The sequence below is a fragment of the Alosa alosa genome, chromosome 9 (assembly GCF_017589495.1).
Source record: "Alosa alosa isolate M-15738 ecotype Scorff River chromosome 9, AALO_Geno_1.1, whole genome shotgun sequence".
Taxonomy (NCBI): Eukaryota; Metazoa; Chordata; class Actinopteri; order Clupeiformes; family Clupeidae; genus Alosa; species Alosa alosa.
Window position 1 is genome coordinate 2,121,716 of NC_063197.1, and position 19,716 is coordinate 2,141,431.

At 41.1% G+C, this 19,716-nt stretch overlaps 1 protein-coding gene across 3 annotated transcripts in view; it reads left to right on the plus strand.

Moving 5' to 3' along the window:
- arhgap39 (Rho GTPase activating protein 39) overlaps window positions 1-19,716 on the plus strand; it is a 121,774-nt gene that overhangs the window by 83,179 nt on the left and 18,879 nt on the right. Inside the window, exons 9-10 of one of the 3 annotated variants that reach the window (XM_048251885.1) lie at window positions 16,245-16,414; window positions 17,276-18,062. The exons of the other annotated variants lie outside the window; for them this stretch is intronic. Of the exons in view, the coding sequence (XP_048107842.1) occupies window positions 16,245-16,414; window positions 17,276-17,470 (365 nt within the window). The 3' untranslated portion in view covers window positions 17,471-18,062. Of the gene's footprint in view, window positions 1-16,244; window positions 16,415-17,275; window positions 18,063-19,716 lie in introns of those variants that run through there. 3 annotated transcript variants of the gene reach the window in all.

The window sequence follows — 19,716 nt, forward strand, 5'->3', positions numbered from 1 at the left end:
CCTGAAGACAATGTGCTGTGTATGTAGGGAGGGGGGGGTAGTGTGCAGCAAGTAGAGGAGGCTTACTGTAGCAAGCAGTGTGCTGTATGTATGTGAGGTGATGACAGTGATGATGTAAGTGTGTGTATTTTTTGTGTGTGTGTTGGGGATGGGGGTGGAGGGGGGGGGGCAGAAAGGCTAGGCAATCAAGGACATGGGTAGATGGAGGAGAAATCAAAAATAATAAATAAAAAGTTCTATGGCGATGTGCAAAAGTTGGAGAAAGTCAGATATGTGTGTGTGTGTGTGTGTGTGTGTGTGTGTGTGTTTTGACGTGTGATGAAATAACAAAATCAATAAAAGGTCTATAGCATAGGGTGAGGGATGTAAAAGTGCTAAAAGTCTTGTAGGTGTGTGTGTGTGTGTGTGGGGTCATGAGTGCTGAGGAGTGAATGAGTGCAAAATCAGTATAGTGTGAGTTCAGAGTTGGGAAATGTTTGAGAGTGCTGAAGAGTGAATGTGTGCAAAGTCAGTATAGTGTGAGTTCAGAGTTGGGAAATGTTTGAGAGTGCTGAAGAGTGAATGTGTGCAAAGTCAGTATAGTGTGAGTTCAGAGTTCGGATGGCCTGGGGATAAAAACTTCTGAGTCTCTCAGTTCTGGCTTTGTGACTACATAGGCGTCTTCTTGATTTCAGCGGTAGGAATAATCCATTGTTAGGATGAGAAGAGTCCTTCAGAATCTTTTGGGCTCTTAGGAGTACTCTTCTGGAATAGATATCTTGTAGAGCAGGGAGTTGAGTTCTTATAGTACGTTCAGCTGAGCGCACTACTCTCTGCAGAGTACTACAATCTCTAACTGTGGAGTTCCCATACCAGGTGATGATGCTACCAGTTAGAACACTCTCAACCGCTGAAGTTTAGAAGGCCTTCATGATGGATGTAGAAACTTTGAATTTCCTTAGCTGCCGAAGGAAGTAGAGTCGTTGTCTGGACTTCTTCAGAACATATTGAGTGTTAACAGTCCATGTTAGGTCTTCAGTAATGTGGACACCAAGGTATTTAAAACTTGTGACTCTCTCTACAGGTTGCCCGCTGATCATTAGTGGGGTGTAACTGTAGTTCTGCTGCTGCCTTCTGTAATCCACTACCATTTCCTTGGTTTTATTGATATTCAGTGTCAAGCTGTTAGATTGACATCACTGTGCCACCTCATCAACCTGATCCAAGTAGAGCTGTTCATTGTTGTTACTAATCAGGCCCAAGATCACTGTGTCATCTGCAAACTTGATGATGGAGGTATGACTACTGTTGGCTTTGCAGTCATGTGTGTAGATGTTGTACAGCAGTGGACTCAAAACACAGCCTTGGGAGCACCAGTGCTGATGGTTAATGAGTCAGATGTCAGACCCCCACTCTAACCACTTGTGAGCGGTTGGTGAGGAAGTCAAATATCCAGTGACACAGGGTGGTGTTTAGTCCTAAGGCCTTCATCTTTGTGACCAAGGTGAGAGGTACTATCGTGTTGAATGCTGAACTAAAGTCAATGAACAGCATCCTCACATAATTCCCATTCTCCTCCTCCAGGTGAGTTAAGGTGGTGTGCATGAGGTTTGAGATGGCATCCTCTGTAGACCTGTTGGCTCTGTAAGCAAATTGGAGTCGAAGAGGAGGCAGGGAGGGATGAGCAGATAATGTTTTTCACAAGCTTCTCAAAACACTTCATCCCTGTAGACGTCAGGGCTACTGGGCGGTAGTCATTCAGACATGATGGACTTTTGTTTTTCGGTACTGGAACAATAACAGACTGCTTGAGGCAAGTAGGAACTGTCTTGAGCCAATGATGTGTTAAAGATATAAGTGAACACAGGAGCTAACTGAGCAGCGCAGGATTTCAAAACCCTGTTAGAAATTCCATCCGGTCCAGCAGCTTTTCTACAATTAACCCTCCTAAAGGCATTGCTCACATCGACCTCAGAGACACAGAAAGGTGCATCCTCATTTTGCTTCACATGCTGCAGCTAGTGCAAGATAGTCTGTGTTTTCATGTCAAAGCGAGCATAAAAGCATTAAGTTCATCAGGGAGGGCTTTACTCACATTCATCATAGGAGGGACTTTCTTTCAAAGCCAGTGATGGTTCGGGGTCCTTTCCACACTCGTGCTGGATCACCCTCCAAGAAATCAGCTTCAACTCTGTCTCTATATAAGCTTAGCATCTTTAATAGCTCTCGTAAACTATAAGATGCTGCTTTGTAATCAGTCATATCACCTGAAATAAGCCCAGCATTATAAGTCATGGTGCGTGTCTTTAATGCCGTTCTCACTTCTCTATCCACGCTTCTGGTTAGACTCTATATCTATATATATACTCTATACTCTACTCTGACTAGACTCTATTTGTTCTGCCCTTCAGGCATTTCATTTGAATTTAATGCTTTTAATTTTTAGAATTTCAGTTTCATCCAGACTTTTATTTTGATGTTTGTATTTTTGGGCTGAACAGGAAGTAGGCAGGAAAATAGTTTAGATCACTTTCGAATTGTGTGTGGAAAACGCTAGAAACGGCAGGTTGATTAAAAGTGCAGACGGTCATTACCTCAGAGAAACTGCTACATGTGATTTCTATACTTCTATAGGTATTGTTCATGGAAACTAGGTGACGTAACTAATTGCAATACTTTGCTGTTTGTTTTCTAGTTTCACTCTCTTTCGTCATTTGATCTCTTGATCTCATCAATGTGGATTCAGTACAATGTGAAGAGTGAAAATAAATCTGCAAATAAGAATTTAAAGCATTCTTCATGTTCATGAATAGAAGAGACTTTAGCTCACTGTCTAGTTGGAGTTAGCACACCTCACCAAGGACAGTACAGTGAAAAAGCGTTATTCAACTGGAATTTCAACGTCCAAAGAAGCAAGTAGAAAAGCAAGATAAGAAAAATGGAATTAGCTAAGTCTGATAATGCATCTGTACATACGAAAAAATCAAAGAGTTTGTGCTCATCGACATCGAGTGCAGCAGTAAAGGCGCGCGCTAAAGCAGAGGCGGCGAAGGCACGAGCAACATTTGCAGATAGAGAGGCGACACTCAAGGTACAAAAAGCAGAGAAGGAAGCAGAACTACAATTAGGAAAAGCAAAGCTGGAAGCTGAATTGAGCGCACTCGCACTTCAAAGAGAAGCAGCTGCAGCTATTGCCCAAGCCAAGGCATTAGAAGCAGCTGAACTAGACATAGGAGATTCGTTCAAGACCGATCCATCTTCACTAGAAAATCTGCAAAATGAAATTGCAACACGCACTAACGAATATGTTGAAGCACAAGCCGGGCTTGACGTATCACGGACTCAGACATCCACCCATGCCACATCACCTGGGGTAGCCTTATCAGAGGCGAGCTACGTCACATGGCATCCTCCAGCAGAGCACAACTCTGAACCACAGGAAGACCTAAAAGAGGATGAAACTCCTTACAGACCATCTAGGCAGCCGTGGCCCACTGGTTAGCACTCTGGACTTGTAACCGGAGGGTTGCCGGTTCGAGCCCCGACCAGTGGGCTGCGGCTGAAATGCCCTAGAGCAAGGCACCTAACCCCTCACTGCTCCCCGAGCGCCGCCATTGTAGCAGGCAGCTCACTGCGCCGGGATTAGTGTGTGCTTCACCCCACTGTGTGTACACTGTGTGCTGTTTGTGTTTCACTAATTCACCGATTGGGTTAAATGCAGAGACCAAATTTCCCTCACGGGATCAAAAAAGTATATATACTTACTTATACTTAGGCATGATGCAACACAGAGGCAGCAATTTCCCGACGCTAAATCTAGGCATGTAACTCATATCAGCGCACCACTCAATGGAGGTCATACAGGTCAGGTAAGATGCCATGGACAGCATACAACGAACATTGGAGATAGTGGACATCACACAACACCTGCTAGAGACAGCGGACGGCCTACAAAACCCAAGACAACACATCCTCGCAAATCACCACTTGAGGCAACAGCTCCATCATACGTACCCGTGTATGATCCATCCACTGCAAGCGTGGCACCTGAAACAGAACACCTGGCACGATACCTGGCTCGTCGTGATTTAGTGAGTACAAGTCTCTACCAATTCGATGATAAGCCTGAAAATTATCTAGCAGTCATCATTCACTAATGCTACTACAGGCTTAGGACTCACAACAATTGAAATGTTGGATCTACTGATTAAGTGGCTCAGAGTGGAGTCTGTCAAACACATCAAAAGGATCCGCTCTGTGCACGTCGGAAATCCAGACGTAGCATTAAAAAAAAGGCCTGGGAACGCCTCTAAGAGTGCTACGCCGCACCAGAAGTAATGGAGAAGTCTCTGTTTAATAGACTGGATGAATTCCCAAGAATATCAACCAAAGATTATGGAAAGCTGAGGGACCTAGGCGATCTTCTTATGAAACTTTAGGGTGCCAGAGAAGAAGGTTACCTCACAGGATTGACCTACCTGGATACAGCCAGGGGCATAGGGCCCATCATGGAGAAACTCCCTCATGGGCTACAGGAAAAATGGCTAACAGTAGGCTCGAGGTTTAAAGAAGAAAACAACGGCTACTTCCCTCCATTTGATTACTTTGCCGATTTCATCGGTCATGAAGCACGCCGGAGGAATGACCCCAGTTTTATCCTTTCATGTGCGAGCAGTAACGGGTTGAAGTCAGACAAAGTAGCCTCTAACAGTTATGGGAGGAAAATATCCGTTCAAGACAGACATCTCTCCAGGTAAAGATCCACCTGCAAACTCACCTGAGGGAAAGCCTGATGGGCCAGAGAAAAACTGTCCCATTCACAACAAACCACATGCACTGAGGAAATGCAAAACATTTAGAGGGAAGATTCTCGAAGAACGAAAAAGCCTTCTCAAAGAGCATGGGATTTGTTTCAAATGCTGCACTTCAGCTAGCCGTCTTGCAAGAGACTGTAAAGTAAAAGTAAAGTGTGTGGAGTGTGACAGCGACCGACATCATGCTGCTATGCATCCAGGTCCACCACCTCAAGTCTTCAGAAGGCCTACACCCCCATTAGACAATGGCGGGGAGGAAGAGGAGCACAGTGGCGACAGCACAGCCATCAGCTCACACTGTACCCAGGTGTGTGGCCCAGGTCGAATAGCAAGATCCTGTTCGAAGATCTGTCTGGTTCGAGTATATCCACAATGTAAACGTGAGAAAGCAGCCAATGTGTATGTGATTTTGGACGATCAAAGTAACCGTTCACTTGTGCGATCAGATTTCTTCGAGCTTTTCAACATCAAGGGCCAACCATTCCCCTACTCACTCAAGACCTGTGCTGGGCTAGTTGAGACGTCAGGCAGGAAGGCAGAGGGTTTTCAGGTCGAATCACTCGATGGGCAGACCAGCCTACAACTACCATCACTAATTGAGTGTAATGACATACTCATCGACGCCTGACGCAGCCTGTCACCATCCACACCTGCGAAGTCTAGCGCCGCACTTACCTGAGCTCGACCCCAAGGCGGAAATCCTCATCTTGCTAGGCAGAGACATTGTGAGGATCCATAAAGTCCGACAGCAAGTGAGCGGGCCTCATAACGCCCCCTTTGCACAAAGACTTGATTTGGGATGGGTTCTAGTAGGAGACGTGTGCCTAGGGAACGCACATAAGCCAGCTGTGGACACATTCAAGACAAATGTGCTAGAGAATGGCCGACCCACTTTTCTCAAACCTTGCGAAGGCTTCATGAAACTTACTGAAGATATGTCCCAGGGAGGGGAGCTGAAGAACCCACCACACGAGGCATCATTGGAGGCCCTCAGACTACAGGTCTTCAACGAGACGGATTCCGACAACAAACCTGCCCCATCCATTGAGGACATAATCTTTTTGGAAATCATGGAACGAGAAATGTACAGAGGGACATCAAACAACTGGGTTGCCCCTCTTCCCTTTAGAGTTCCCCGGCAACGTTTATCCAACAACCGCGAACAGGTATTCACTCGCTTCACCTCCCTGGAGAAAACGCTGCGGAGAAAACCAGAGATGAGACTAGAGGAGAATGAAGAGTGTTGGTACCTGCCAATCTTCGGAGTCTACCACCCGCAAAAGCCTGGCAGCATCCGCGTGGTGTCTGTTCACGTTTTTGGCAACAGTCCGTCCCCATTCGTGGCCATCTATGGACTGAGGAGAGCTATCCACGAATGTGCACACAAACATGGAGAAGACACAGTCCAGTTTGTCGAACGTTATTTCTATGTAGACGATGGGCTTATCAGTGTGCCCACCGAAGCAGAAGCCATCAGTCTCCTGCAGAAAACGCAGACCTCTCTCAGTGAATCGAACCTAAGGCTGCACAAGTTCGCCTCAAACAGGGAAGCCGTCCTACAGGCATTCGCACCTGAAGACAGCCGTCTTGAAAGACCTTGACCTCAGTGGTGAAGCCACACCAGTGCAACGCAGTTTAGGACTGCTGTGGGAGACAACGACAGACACTTTCACATTTGCAGTCTCAGAGCAGAAGAAGGCCTTCACTCGCAGGGGAGTTCTGTCAACAGTGAATAGCGTCTTTGATCCTTTAGGCATGGTCGCACCTGTGACCATTGAAGGCAAAAGTCTGTTGAGGGAACTCAGTGTTGACACATGTGACTGGGATGCACCTCTTCCAGAACAAAAGCTGAAGCAATGGGAAGCGTGGCGAGAGTCACTGCACGACTTAACTCATTGAATGCCAAGCTGTTTTCGGGAGCTTTGTCCTAGAGTGCCAGCAATCTAGATCATTGTTGCTGATTTTTGTACAGCCACAACATATTCTGTGTTATAGCTATGAACACATACAATGGCTCGATTAAAAGGTGAGACTTTAAGCTCTCGGTGGGTGCAAACCGTGTATTTCTACACGCCTCTGTTCCTGAGAAATCCCAAGCTAAACAGTGGCTAGTTTCAGTCTTTCATGAAATATGAAGTGTTGCCACCTAGTGATAGACCCACGAAAATGGCCTGGTTTTGACCTGACGTGCATGCGTCACTGATTCGACCCAAAGCGGCAACCGAGTTATGATAAAATGTCCAGATAAAATGTCCAGATTGTGCGTTTTCATGAGTTTTCGATCGTCATATATTTCATTTCCAGTCATCACAGAGTTCCCAAAATCACATATAAGGTGTGTTAGAGTGTCTAGTTTCGTAATTTAAAAAAAAAGCTAAAAACGTAATATTACGTTTTTGGCACTCAACGCATGGAAGGCACTCAATGAGTTAAGCAAGCTGCACATCCCACGTGCATACACAGCAACGTCACTTTCCAATGCAGAACACACAGAGTTATGTGTATTCTCTGATGCGTCCACAAAGGCCATTGGAGCTGTGGCATATCTCAGAACCATTCAAGCTGAGGGACAAGTCGAAGTAGGATTCATCTTAGGGAAGGCTAAGCTGGCCCCACAGTCCGAACCTACCATCCCTTGGTTGGAATTGTGTGCCGCAGTATTAACCGTGGAGGTCGCTGAACTCATCCAAGATGAACTGGACACGAAGCTGGATACAATCAAATTCTTTTGTGATGGCAAGGTGGTGCTTGGGTACATTCACAATCAGACCAAACGCTTCTACATTTATGTCCATAATCGAGTCCGCCGAATTCTTCAGTCCACGAGACCCGACCAATGGTTCTACGTCAACACAGAGGACAACCCGGCTGACCACGCATCCAGGTCAGTTCCTGCGTCCCAACTGACAAAGACAACATGGTTCACTGGACCAGCTTTTTTGCACAAACAAAGACTACCTGAGGAAGACACAAGTCAGCCATTTGGACTTGTAAACCCAGAATCAGATTCGGACATCCGCCATGAAGTGAGTAGTTTCCTGGCTCAGACTCAAACCCAAGGCCTTAGCGCTGAACGTTTCCAGCGCTTCTCTTCCATGCGCTTCCTCACAAGGGCTATTGCGCTACTAATTCACATAGCCAGAGCTTACAGACACAGCACGTCCACGTCCATGATAGTAAAGGATGGCACCACTGCAGCCTTCCACGTACTCCAGATGAGTTGGATCAGGCAAGACACGTCATCATCAGAGCCGCTCAAGAAGATGTCTTCACAAAAGAGCTCAGCTCTGGAGCTCGGACAGGCTGTAACCAAAGACTGTTTCATTCAAAAGCTCAGACTTATTCTTGAGGGTGACCTCATTCGTGTGGGTGGAAGATTGAAACACGCTGACTTGAGCACTCTGGAAAAGAACCCCATCATCTTGCCCAAGAACATGTCATGTTTCTCTGCTACTGGTTCGACAGTATCACGAAGATGTCAAACATCAAGGCCGTCACTTCACAGAAGGGGCCCTGAGAGCAGCGGGCTTCTGGGTCATAGGCGGAAAAAGGTTAATTGCCTCAGTCCTGCACAAATGTGTAGACAGTTACCGAAAGTTGCCGAAAGTTACGCCGAACCCTGAGAACTACATTGTGTATAGCCTTCATGACTACTGGGCAACAGGTATGTTTGTCAGTCCATCACATGACCATAAACTATCAAAATGGTCAGCACAGGGGTAGGGTCACTAAAAATTGTTTGGAGAGGGGGGGTCTAATGGGAAATTTTTTAACTGAAGCATTAGCTTACAAAACCAATTATTACAGTGCAATCAAATTTCAACAATCTCTTAAATGTTTTACAACCTCTGTCCATTTCCATTGCGTTTCTTCTCTCTATCCCTTTTTTCTCCTTTTTGACGTTAAAGGCCCTTCTCATTTCTTCTAACTCTCTCCCAGGATTTTTCTGTATGCAATTACTAAAGAACTGTTCAACATTAAAACTTGGAACTTGATCTAGGAATCTTGCTATCACTTTGATTCCAAAAATAATTCAGTGGAAATGCATGGATTCCAGTTTCTTCCAGTAGCAGCAACTGGAATCCATGCATTTCCACTGAATTATTTTTGGAATCTGATCCCTTATCATACTTGTTCATTCTTACTCGTTGCTTGACTTATCGTGACTAAATTCAAGATGGCTGCAAACGCTAAACTTTGTGAAGATACTGTCTGTATAAATCGTCTTGTAAGTAAACTACCAGTGCTTTTTCAAAGTTCTCAATGTCTCGTTTTAAATGTCAGGGCCCTCGGAAGTCTACCAATGAAGTGTGGAGATACATTGAGCCTCGTAAATGGGTGTAAAACAGTGATTTATTTGCATGGCTAGCCCGATGCCAAAGCACCACTATTGAAAAAGCTGTTGGTAGCATCGGCTAACTAAGCCAGATTTTTGGAGTGCAGGGGACAAGCCGAGATGGGCTATGAGACATACTTTCACACTCGGTATCATGTTTCAATACACTTTAGGTCAACATCACACTGGAATTCTCCTTTAATTACGGCGAAAATCACATACAAACACTAAACTATATTTCTAACTCTGTTACACCCCTCCCCTGAATTTCACCAAATTCAAGCAGCAACCAAATAGTACTTCCAAAGGCAAAGAGTACACTACTTTCAAACACTAGACAGGGTCACCAATTACAGGACAGCCAACCACAAAGGTATCCAATAAGGATGAAGTGGAAGAAGAGGTGTGCAAACTCTCACACAACCAACCACTGGCAGTAGGGTGCCTTATATACCCTACAAGACCATAAAGCCATAAACCATAAATTCCATAAATTCTCCACAAAGCTAATCAGAAAAGCTAGATAAATAATAATATGTCATTAACTTTTATATTAGTATATAGTTTGTAAATAAACAGTTAACATTTAAATGATGTAAGAAATAACTGTTAATTAGTGCCAAAAAGACATTTAGTTAACTATTAACAAATATTAATACAATATTAGTTAATAGATTTGTTAAAATATTAACTTACAGATTTTATGCAAACAACTAATATTGAATTAATGATGAAAAAAATATTAACTTGTGCCAAATAGATATTTTAGTAACAATTAGCAAATATTAACAAAGGGTTAGGTAATTACTAGTTTGCTATTTATTATGGCACCTTATTATGGAGTGTTACCCAATTGGGTAAATGTCTACATAGCGCAGAGCCTGAGTGGATTGCACGATCGCACTCCCGAACAATTGTCGAACACCAAATATGTATAACCCTCCTTAGATACTGACACAACATTTGGCAACTTCGAACCCACATGTGACGTTATGAGTGGAACGTCGTTCGGTCTTATCTTTTGCTAGTGTTGTTGCCAAGTGTACAAACTTTTCACCGTAACACAAATTCAGAGGGTTACACAAAGTTCAAGGGTTTATACAGTGATCACAGGTCACACATTGTTCATGGGTTACATACAGTATCATTCACTTGTTTGCTCTTTACTAGCTGTTTTTAGTAGAGCCCGTCTCTGATGACGGTTTATGTCCGCAGCTGCAAGGCCGAGATCGCTTTTTTCAAACAGAATTCGCCCAGCCACAGTGAGGAACAGAGAGACATTGGGATACAGAACACACAAAGAGAATAACTAGCTAGAATAGCTTCAGTATGTTAAAGGTGCTCTAAGCCATGCCACAGGTTTTTTAGGCTAAAACATTTTGGCACTTACTGCAAACATACACTGTAAAAAAATGTGATCTCTGTGGACAGCCCAGGCTCCAAAACCGGCAACAAAACAACCTGGGCAAACCTAGCCCATAAAAACATAACAAACTGTTTCAGCAAATCACAGACAAGATGCGCATTTAGGAGAGTTTCAATTGCACGGGAGGAGCACGGGGGGGAGGGAGAGGAAGTAGCGAGCTAGCTCTCTGTTTTGTTTTAAAGTCAACAGAAGTTACCCAGCATCGCTTAGAGCACCTATTAGTATTAGTACTAATAATTAGTATTAGTTAGTAATACTATAATAATTAGTACTAATAATTAGTATTAGTTAAAGTTATTTAATGTTAGTTAGGAATAGATAGATAGATAGATATACGTTAATTATCCCACAGGGAAATTCAGTTGTTTCAGCAGCCTTAAGAACATACAGCAAGCACACACACACACACTTAGTCCACATACATAAACAAAAAATTACTTTCACCCACAAGACATAGCATATGATAGCTGTCAAGGTACCATACACATCCAAGTACCAAAGTGTAACTGCCTAATAAGACATAAATCAAGACAATTGCCTCCATTTTAGATATTAGATATTAAGATTTAAAAGATAAGTTGTCTCTCTCTACTCAAAGGAGAGTCGTTGTAAAGTGCTATTGCTGTGGGTAAGAAGGTTTTCTTATATCTGTCCTTACTGCAACTGAGTTAGCGAAACCGCCAACTAAACACTTTATTGTTTTGCCAGTGTACTGTGTAGGGGATGTGATGCATTGTCCATGATGTGTAACAATTTCTGCAACATCCTCCTTTCCACTACCAACTCTAGAGGCTCTAGAGTAGTCCCCAGCACAGAGCCTGCTTTCCTAATCAGCTTGTTCAGTCTGTTAGAGTCACTGGCCCTGATACTGCTACCCCAGCAGATGACAGCAAAGAAAATTGCACTTGCTACCACAGACTGATAAAACATTTGTAACATCTTAGTGCAAACATTAAAAGACTTAAGCTTCCTCAAGAAATAGAGCCTGCTTTCTTTCCTCAAGAAATAGAGTCTGCTTCTTGTAGACAGCCTCAGTGTTATGCTTCCAGTCCAGTTTATTGTCTATGTGAACCCCCAGATATTTATAGTTCTCCACCACCTCCACCTCTTCCCCCAGGACAGTGAGGGTGTTTGGCTTTGTCCTGTTCCTGCTAAAGTCCACCACCATCTCTTTGCTATCACACCACTCCACAAAGCGATCCACCGTCTGCCGGTACTCTGTTTCTACCCCCCCACCCCCTTAACACACCGCACCAATGCAGAGTAACTTCAGTGTATTACATGATTACCATTGAGGTTATATAAATATATAGTTTCAAACTCGTTCTCTCATCTTGATGTCTACAAACCATAGTGATACTTTATTTCACATTCCCTCCTTTGAGACTTGCACAGTCGCACCAAAAGATGCCATTCCAAAAATCTTTCCAAAAAAGATTTGCAAAGTAAAAAATGACCCTTCCTATCTCATTCTTATACTGGCTTCTACTGTATCTCTGACTTGACTCGAAGAGCATCTAAATGGGTAGAGGTAATTATCACCATTAACATGTCAGTGAACATGAATTTCTTTCGACTATGCCATTATGGTCTTTTCATCTTGTATAAGGAACATATTACTATTTGTTGAGTTTCTATTCAAACAACATATGTGTTGATGTCATACACCCACAAGATCAACACAAAAGAATTATGGATAGTTTTGAACATTCTTACAATAGGTGATAAAAACAACCTCTGGCTGCAGTGTAGCTGCAGCACAGTAAGTAGATGCAACATATTGGGTACTGAAATATTCACAAGAATCCATAGAAATTGAATCTTCATGATGTATTATCCAATATTAGTTGTACAGATGTATAGTCTATATTATACACAGTCATTGAGCCAACAAAGTGAATGCAAAAATAGAGACTTTTTTGTAATTATTCCATATTTTGTGTGTAGTCAGTCTATACCTGACATACAATCTAAATAGTCCACAAGAAACCCCAAAAGAGGTGGGAACAATGCCCTCGTAAATAGCACAGTGCAATTTCAGGCAAAAACTTGACATTTGTATTGGAATTCATGTGGTTAATGTAGTTTTACACTCATGAATAGCTTGGTGAAGGTAAAAACGTAAGTAAAACTTTAATTCAAAAGCCGTTGGTTGATGGTCTTCACCAGCACGGTTAAATCTATAATCTGTCACATTGCATAGTTGGTCGTTGAGTTGTTGGTTCTCCTACTGATCTTGTTGCTGGTACCTTGTGTTCATTTTATGGTTCTTTTGGTGTGGGCCCTGCTCATGCTACTAGCATTGATGCGGTCTTTATTGTTGGGATCTTTATTGTTACTTCTATAATGGTATCTTCTCTTTCTTTGGTATTATGCTCTTGGTCTCTTCCTTGACGATTTTATCTTAGAGTAAAAGAACTGATGAACTGGTGTTACTGTCCCGCATATCCCAGTCCAGCTCAACCTTGTTGTAAAACACTTTGAATGCCTTGATTCTACAATAACATAGCACCCGATGTACCTGGTACGGTTTCAGGTATTGGAGCTTGAGTTCTTTGGCATAGGACTGGGGCTGGACCTGGAATAGGTATTGAACTTGGAGCAGGGTATGGAGTTGGAATTTGCAATATATTTCTGCAATGTCTATATACTGTTATTCAAATTTCCTATCCCTCCCTCCTTTTGACATCTTTAATGTCAACAAAAAATGGGATAAGTTACGGATTCTCCTGGTTGTCAATGGAATTAAGACCCCAGGTACATCGCTCCATTCACACATTGCAGGCATGCTCACTCTTAGATCTTTCTCTCATCTGTCACTCAATCAAGCTTAATTAGTAACAGCTAATCTGCCCCACCCTGTTGCATCCAACAGTTCCAGTGGGATGGCAAGGTTTGATTATTTGTTTTAAGCTTTTAGTTTTTCTGAAATGTTGTTGCTTTGCGTATTCACTCCTAACTACTACCCACATTATTATTTATTATGTTGACATTACATCAATACTAAAAGATCACAATCCTTTTATTAACTTTTTACATTGCCTTCCTTGTAACTGGTTAGTTCTTTCACAGAGTCATAGTTGTGTTAATAGTTTGTTTTTTTTGTATTACATGATGGGGCAGTCGTGGCCTACTGGTTAGGGCTTCAGGCTTGGAACCGAAGGGGTGCCAGTTCGATCCCCGGCCAGTAGGAACGGCTGAAGTGCCCTTGAGCAAGGCATCTAACCAGGGTTCCTACACATTTTCCATACTCAAGTTTTTGGTACATTTTTTTTATTTTCTTTATTTTTAAAGTATATTTCTTTGGGCTTTTATGCCTTTAATGCGACAGGATAGTGGAGAGTGACAAGAAGTAAGGGGGAGAGAGAGTCGGGGTGGGATCCGGAAAGGACCACGGGGCGGGAATCGAACCCGGGTCGCCAGCGTACGGTGCAGGTGACCCAGCCAGTTGCGCCACAGTTCATTTTTCTGACCATATTCTAGACATTGTCAATCGAGCGTTCTACTAGCATTGTAAAGAGCTGTATAATGATGTTTATTATAAACTTGGGTAGTCCTTGGATACTTTTCGTTGAACAGTGCTGTGTTGGAAGGTGCACTCACATTTTTAGTTCTCTGTAGATACAGCATAGCCTACATATGTTGGAGAATAGTGCACTGCTGGCAGAGGCCTCATAAATCACCATAAACAGTATTATTTGTTTGCAATAACAGTTTATCAGATAATGCAGTATCCATGTCTTGGTATGTTTTACAAAATCAAAAAAGTCTACCAGTGTTTTAGCCGAAAATAGCAGAGCTACGCAAACATACCAGTGCACAACTGATCTACTGATCTTATTATTATTATTACTACTATTATTTATTTTTATTTTATTTTTTCTAATGTACTACCTCTTAATTTTACTCATGTAATATTATTTTCCTTTTACTTTTTTTATATTTTCTTAGTCAGATCTGTGTATCCCTGGGCACCTTTTTATGTTTCAACTGTTGCCTAACCTCTCATTGCCATGTAAAGCACTTTGGGTCAACTCCTGTTGTTTTTAAATGTGCTATATAAATAAAAGTGACTTGACTTGACTTGACAATGGTGTAGGGCACTTGCATAGAACAGGGGTTCTCAATTTGGTTTTGGTACCAGGGTCCCCTTGTGGGAGAATCTTTTTTCTGAGGACCCCCATTCAATTGTATCTTGATGATGTGGACTGACAATTAAGCTACACAACAGGGAATGGTTCATTACGACCTGAGTGAAGTGAGTACTGTAGATGCAATAGTCTGGGAACACAAATATTTCTCCATGCCCTTGTTTCTTTTTTCCATATTTATCCAGACCTGGAAATTACTAAAATCAAATTCCATACTTTTCCAGATTTTCCATACTGCGTAGGAACCCTGTCTAACCCTAGTGGCAGCCGTGGCCTACTGGTTAGCGCTTCGGACTTGTAACCGGAGGGTTGCCGCCGGTTCGAACCCCGACCATTGTGCCCAGTAGGCACAGCTGAAGTGCCCTTGAGCAAGGCACCTAACACCTCACTGCTCCCCGAGCGCCGCTGTTGTTGCAGGCAGCTCACTGCGCTGGGATTAGTGTGTGCTTCACCTCACTGTGTGATCACTGTGTGCTCTGTGTGTTCACTAATTCATGGATGGGATAAATGCAGAGACCAAATTCCTTGTATACGCAAGTATACTTGGCCTAGAAACCTGATTTTGTTTTTGATGATTACCATTGAGGTTATATAAATATATGTTTTACAGTTTCAAACTTGTTCTCTCAACGTAATATCTACAAACCATATTGATAATTTATACCACAATAACTCTGTCAATGTTAGCCGAGTGCAAACAGATAGCCAAAGCTACGGTCTCTCCGAAAACATAAGCCCATCAGTTAGCAATGTTTTGATGTTAGCAAACTAGCACTCATGGACTTTTTTACATCTCTTGTCAGTGTTATCTGAATGCATAACCAAAACTAAATTTGAGTGTTGATTCCTCAACACTCTGATGAAGCAGGGTAGTTGTTGGAGCAGGCATATGTATATTTCTGTTGAGATGCTGCCAATATATCCACTGGGCAGCTTATAGGAAATTCAGTCCGGTAACATGTCATTAGGATTTGATTATGGGGCCGATTTCAACCTAGCCTTGAAGCCAGCCTGAATTTACTCTACCCTGAAATGTTAAGTGTCTGAGGCATTTGAATCGACGTGGAATGAGTCTCCATCATGCCAAAATGCTAGCATGATACTTCAATAGTCTGTTTATTTGTTTATAATTGGTTCAATTAGTGACTCTTTTTAAAACTTGTATATGGGAGGGCTCACAGTCAATATACAAAATGATTTTCAATGCAGTGCTCAGTAGCTTGGCATCCAGCTGGTAGCAAGCTTTTTAATACATGATCCTTATTCTAAGATTCCCCAATAATTGTGCCAACCCATTCTCATATGAGCACAAATTATCCTTATTTCCTCTTTCACCTATTTTGCCTTATATTCCAGGTAATATGTGAAAAGCATAAAACTGTGCTAGTGTACCAGGTTTCTTACTTTTATAAGAAAAAGTGAACATTTCACAGCAGATTTGATTTCGCTCACCAGGATATGCTATTGTTTCTTATCCCTTCTCTGTTGTACTACTGAGACTGTTTTTCTCTCTTTCTGTGTCTCATTTTCTGTTTTAGCATCTCTTTTGAAGTTATGGTATAGGGAACTGGAGGAACCTGTGATTCCACATGCATATTATGAGGAGTGTATATCTCACTGCGACTCTCCTGAAGCTGCTGTGAATGTGGCACTTAGCCTGCCACATATCAACAAACTTGTGCTCTGCTACCTCATCCGCTTCTTGCAGGTGTGTGTCCAAAAATAGCTTGTCTGCTGCTGAACTTTATCATTTAAGGGGTCTCCAAAATGTATTTATTTAGCCTGTCAAGTAGTGAAATATGATAATTACTTACAACCACAATAATGAATACATGATACTACAATAAATGAAGCAAAGTCTCAGATAATACTGTCTTAAGCATGCATTGATAGATTTCTTAAAATAAGTCTTTTGAAAGCTAATTAATAAGATATCAGGAGAAATGCACCAGATTGACATGACATAGATTCCAATAGTGAAATCATTTTTATATAGGTATAAGTATAGGTATAATGAAGTTTGACTTGATCATAATACATTTCTTCACTGCTATCATCTCAGTTTCTACTGAATACGAATGTCTCATACTCAACTTGTAATTGGTCAGCTGTCAAAAAACGTATGATGTAGGGCGCTAAACTTTAAAAGGGCTTTTTTGAAAACACAGTCTACTCCATAGGATTATAATGTAAAACGGACGCTGGCAGCTGCAAAAAATAACACTAGTCTGAACAAAGCCTTAGGCTATGGTGCGTTTTTCCATTTCACCCTTTTCAAAACACGTTCACACCTTTTTAAGACAACTTTGAATGGGCATTTATGAGAATTACACCTGGATGCACTGCCATCACCAGATCAAAATATTTCAAGAGCCAAAAGTGGAGATGCAAAACCATTGATTAGGATCCCTATCTGTATCCATGTCAGACACGTCTAAAAACATTTCGAGCCTAGAGAGTAGTGTGCTGTTCATTATTACCACAGGTGGATTACATTATATATATAGCCATTTTGCAGTTGTGTTTCATACCTAAATATATTTACTGTCACTTTCTCTGTTTTTAACAGGTCTTTGCCCAGTCCTCTAACGTCAGTGTAACTAAAATGGATGTGAATAATCTAGCAATGGTGATGGCCCCAAATGTTCTACGCTGCATGTCAGATGAACCACGTATTATCTTTGAGAACACTCGGAAGGAGATGAGCTTCATACGTGTCCTTATACAACACCTGAATACTAGTTTCATGGAGGGAATGCTATAACACACATACACACACACACACAATGAAAGCACAGACATACAAACCATACCAACCATATTAAGACTCATTTTGACATATTTTTCAGCACTCCATCAAATCAAGTATTCACATGAATGTCCTTCAGGATGAAAGTCAGTGCACACAGTCAGTCTCATTTTCCTATGTCCTCACCTGCTTTAACACAGTACATTCTCTGAATGTTATCAAAATACATTTCCATGACACTTTACTTACAGCAGGTATGTCTGCTACATGTATTGGTGTTAACATACCACTATATCATGTAAATGTAACAATATAGAACATAAGATGAAAATGGCAGTGTATTATTAGTTAGTGGCACCAGTTTCATTTTCAAAACGGGTAATGTATTTTGTGAATTACAATACTTGCTGCAGTATGGACCTTTTCAAACAAAATGTGTAAGTCTATGTCAAAATGGGTAACACTTTACTTAAACTCAGTGATCTTGAAGCATTATAAACATATCATAAATGTTTATAATGTATTCATATTGCATCATTGCACCTGCCTGCACCAAAAATGTCTTGATGATGTAGTACAGTTCTTATAAAATGTATTCACCCCCTTGGATATTTCCCCTTTTACTACTTTTATGAATGGAATCTTTTTTTACAATAATTAACAAATATCCCCTTTGTAATGTCAACGTGAAAGCAGATTTCTACAAAGTAATGTTAATTAATTAGAAATATACAGTATAATGCAAAATAAGCAATTGCATAAATATTCACCCCCTTCAAGTCAGCATTTAGTAGATTAAAGCATCTGCGTTAAATAGTCTTGCTTGGATACTGCAATTTTACTCCATTTTTCGGTAACACTCCATAATAAGGTGCCATAATAAATAGCAAACTAGTAATTACTTAACCCTTTGTTAATATTTGTTAATTGTTACTAACATATCTATTTGTCACAAGTTAATAGTTTTTTCATCATCAATTAAATATTTGTTGTTTGCATAACATCTGTATGTTATTGTTTTAGCAAATCGATTAACTAATATTGTATTAATGTGTTAATTGTTAACTAAATGTATTTTTGGCACTAATTAACAGTTATTTCTTACATCATTTAAATGTTAAATGTTTATTTACAAACTATATGTTAATAGAAAAGTTAATGACTTATTATTTAACTAATTGATATTAAACTGTGCTTCTGCCTATCCCAATATGAACCACTCCCCATAGGACCCTTACAATAGATAGACAGATAGATACTTTATTGATCCCGAAGGGGAATTTCAAGAAAAAAACACAATAAAGTAAAAATAAAGTTGGTTAAGCTTAATTAATATATTAGTAGTATATAGCTATAAGCGTGGGGCCCCTTATAATAAAGTTGGTTGAGCTTATATTAGTAATATATAACTATCAGTATGGGGGACCCTTATAATAAAGTTGGTTAAGCTTAATTAATATATTAGTAATGTATAACTATCAGTATGGGGGACCCTTATCATAAAGTTGGTTAAGCTTTATTAATATATTAGTAATATATTACTATTAGTCAGACAGTGAAGGGACTGAGACCAAAACTGGCTTATCACTTTTATTCCTTTAGGAAAAGTTAAAACGAAACATGCCTTCAAACACTGGCATACATAAAACAGCATCTGCACAAGCAAAATAAAAAGTAGTTTAATGGGCTATTACATGCATGATTCCTATACCATCACTGTCAGCCTTACTAGCAAGGGAGACGTGCGACACAGAACGAGTTTATTAATATTCTGAGACTCACTAAACACTCACAGACGTAGACGATACGGAGGTAATGCATAAACATAATGCTAAACTAAATCTACATTCATTTCCTGCTAGACTGAATTGCACTTTCCATGAGCACTAAGCTTAACTACACTGAATGCATGGAAAGTAGCTAGCGGAGTTTACAGCTTGTCACGTTAGACTCGTGTGTATGAACTCGTGGTCATAATGAAAACATTAATAAACGTTCTCTAAGTTGCTAGAATTGCTACCAAATCCCAACAATACATGTAAAGTAATATAATACAGGTGGTATATCGAAGTTTTTAACGTAAACAACATTTTACAGTTACAAAATGAAAACAAAGTGGAGAGAGCTTTATACAGCCAACCTACCCAATGCAAAGCATACCGCTTCTGATCAGCTATGGCAACAATGCAAGGACAAAACGCAGCAGAGCGGCAGTATACCGTTTCTCCAAAGGGGGCTCCAAAACACCAATCTCAAAAAAG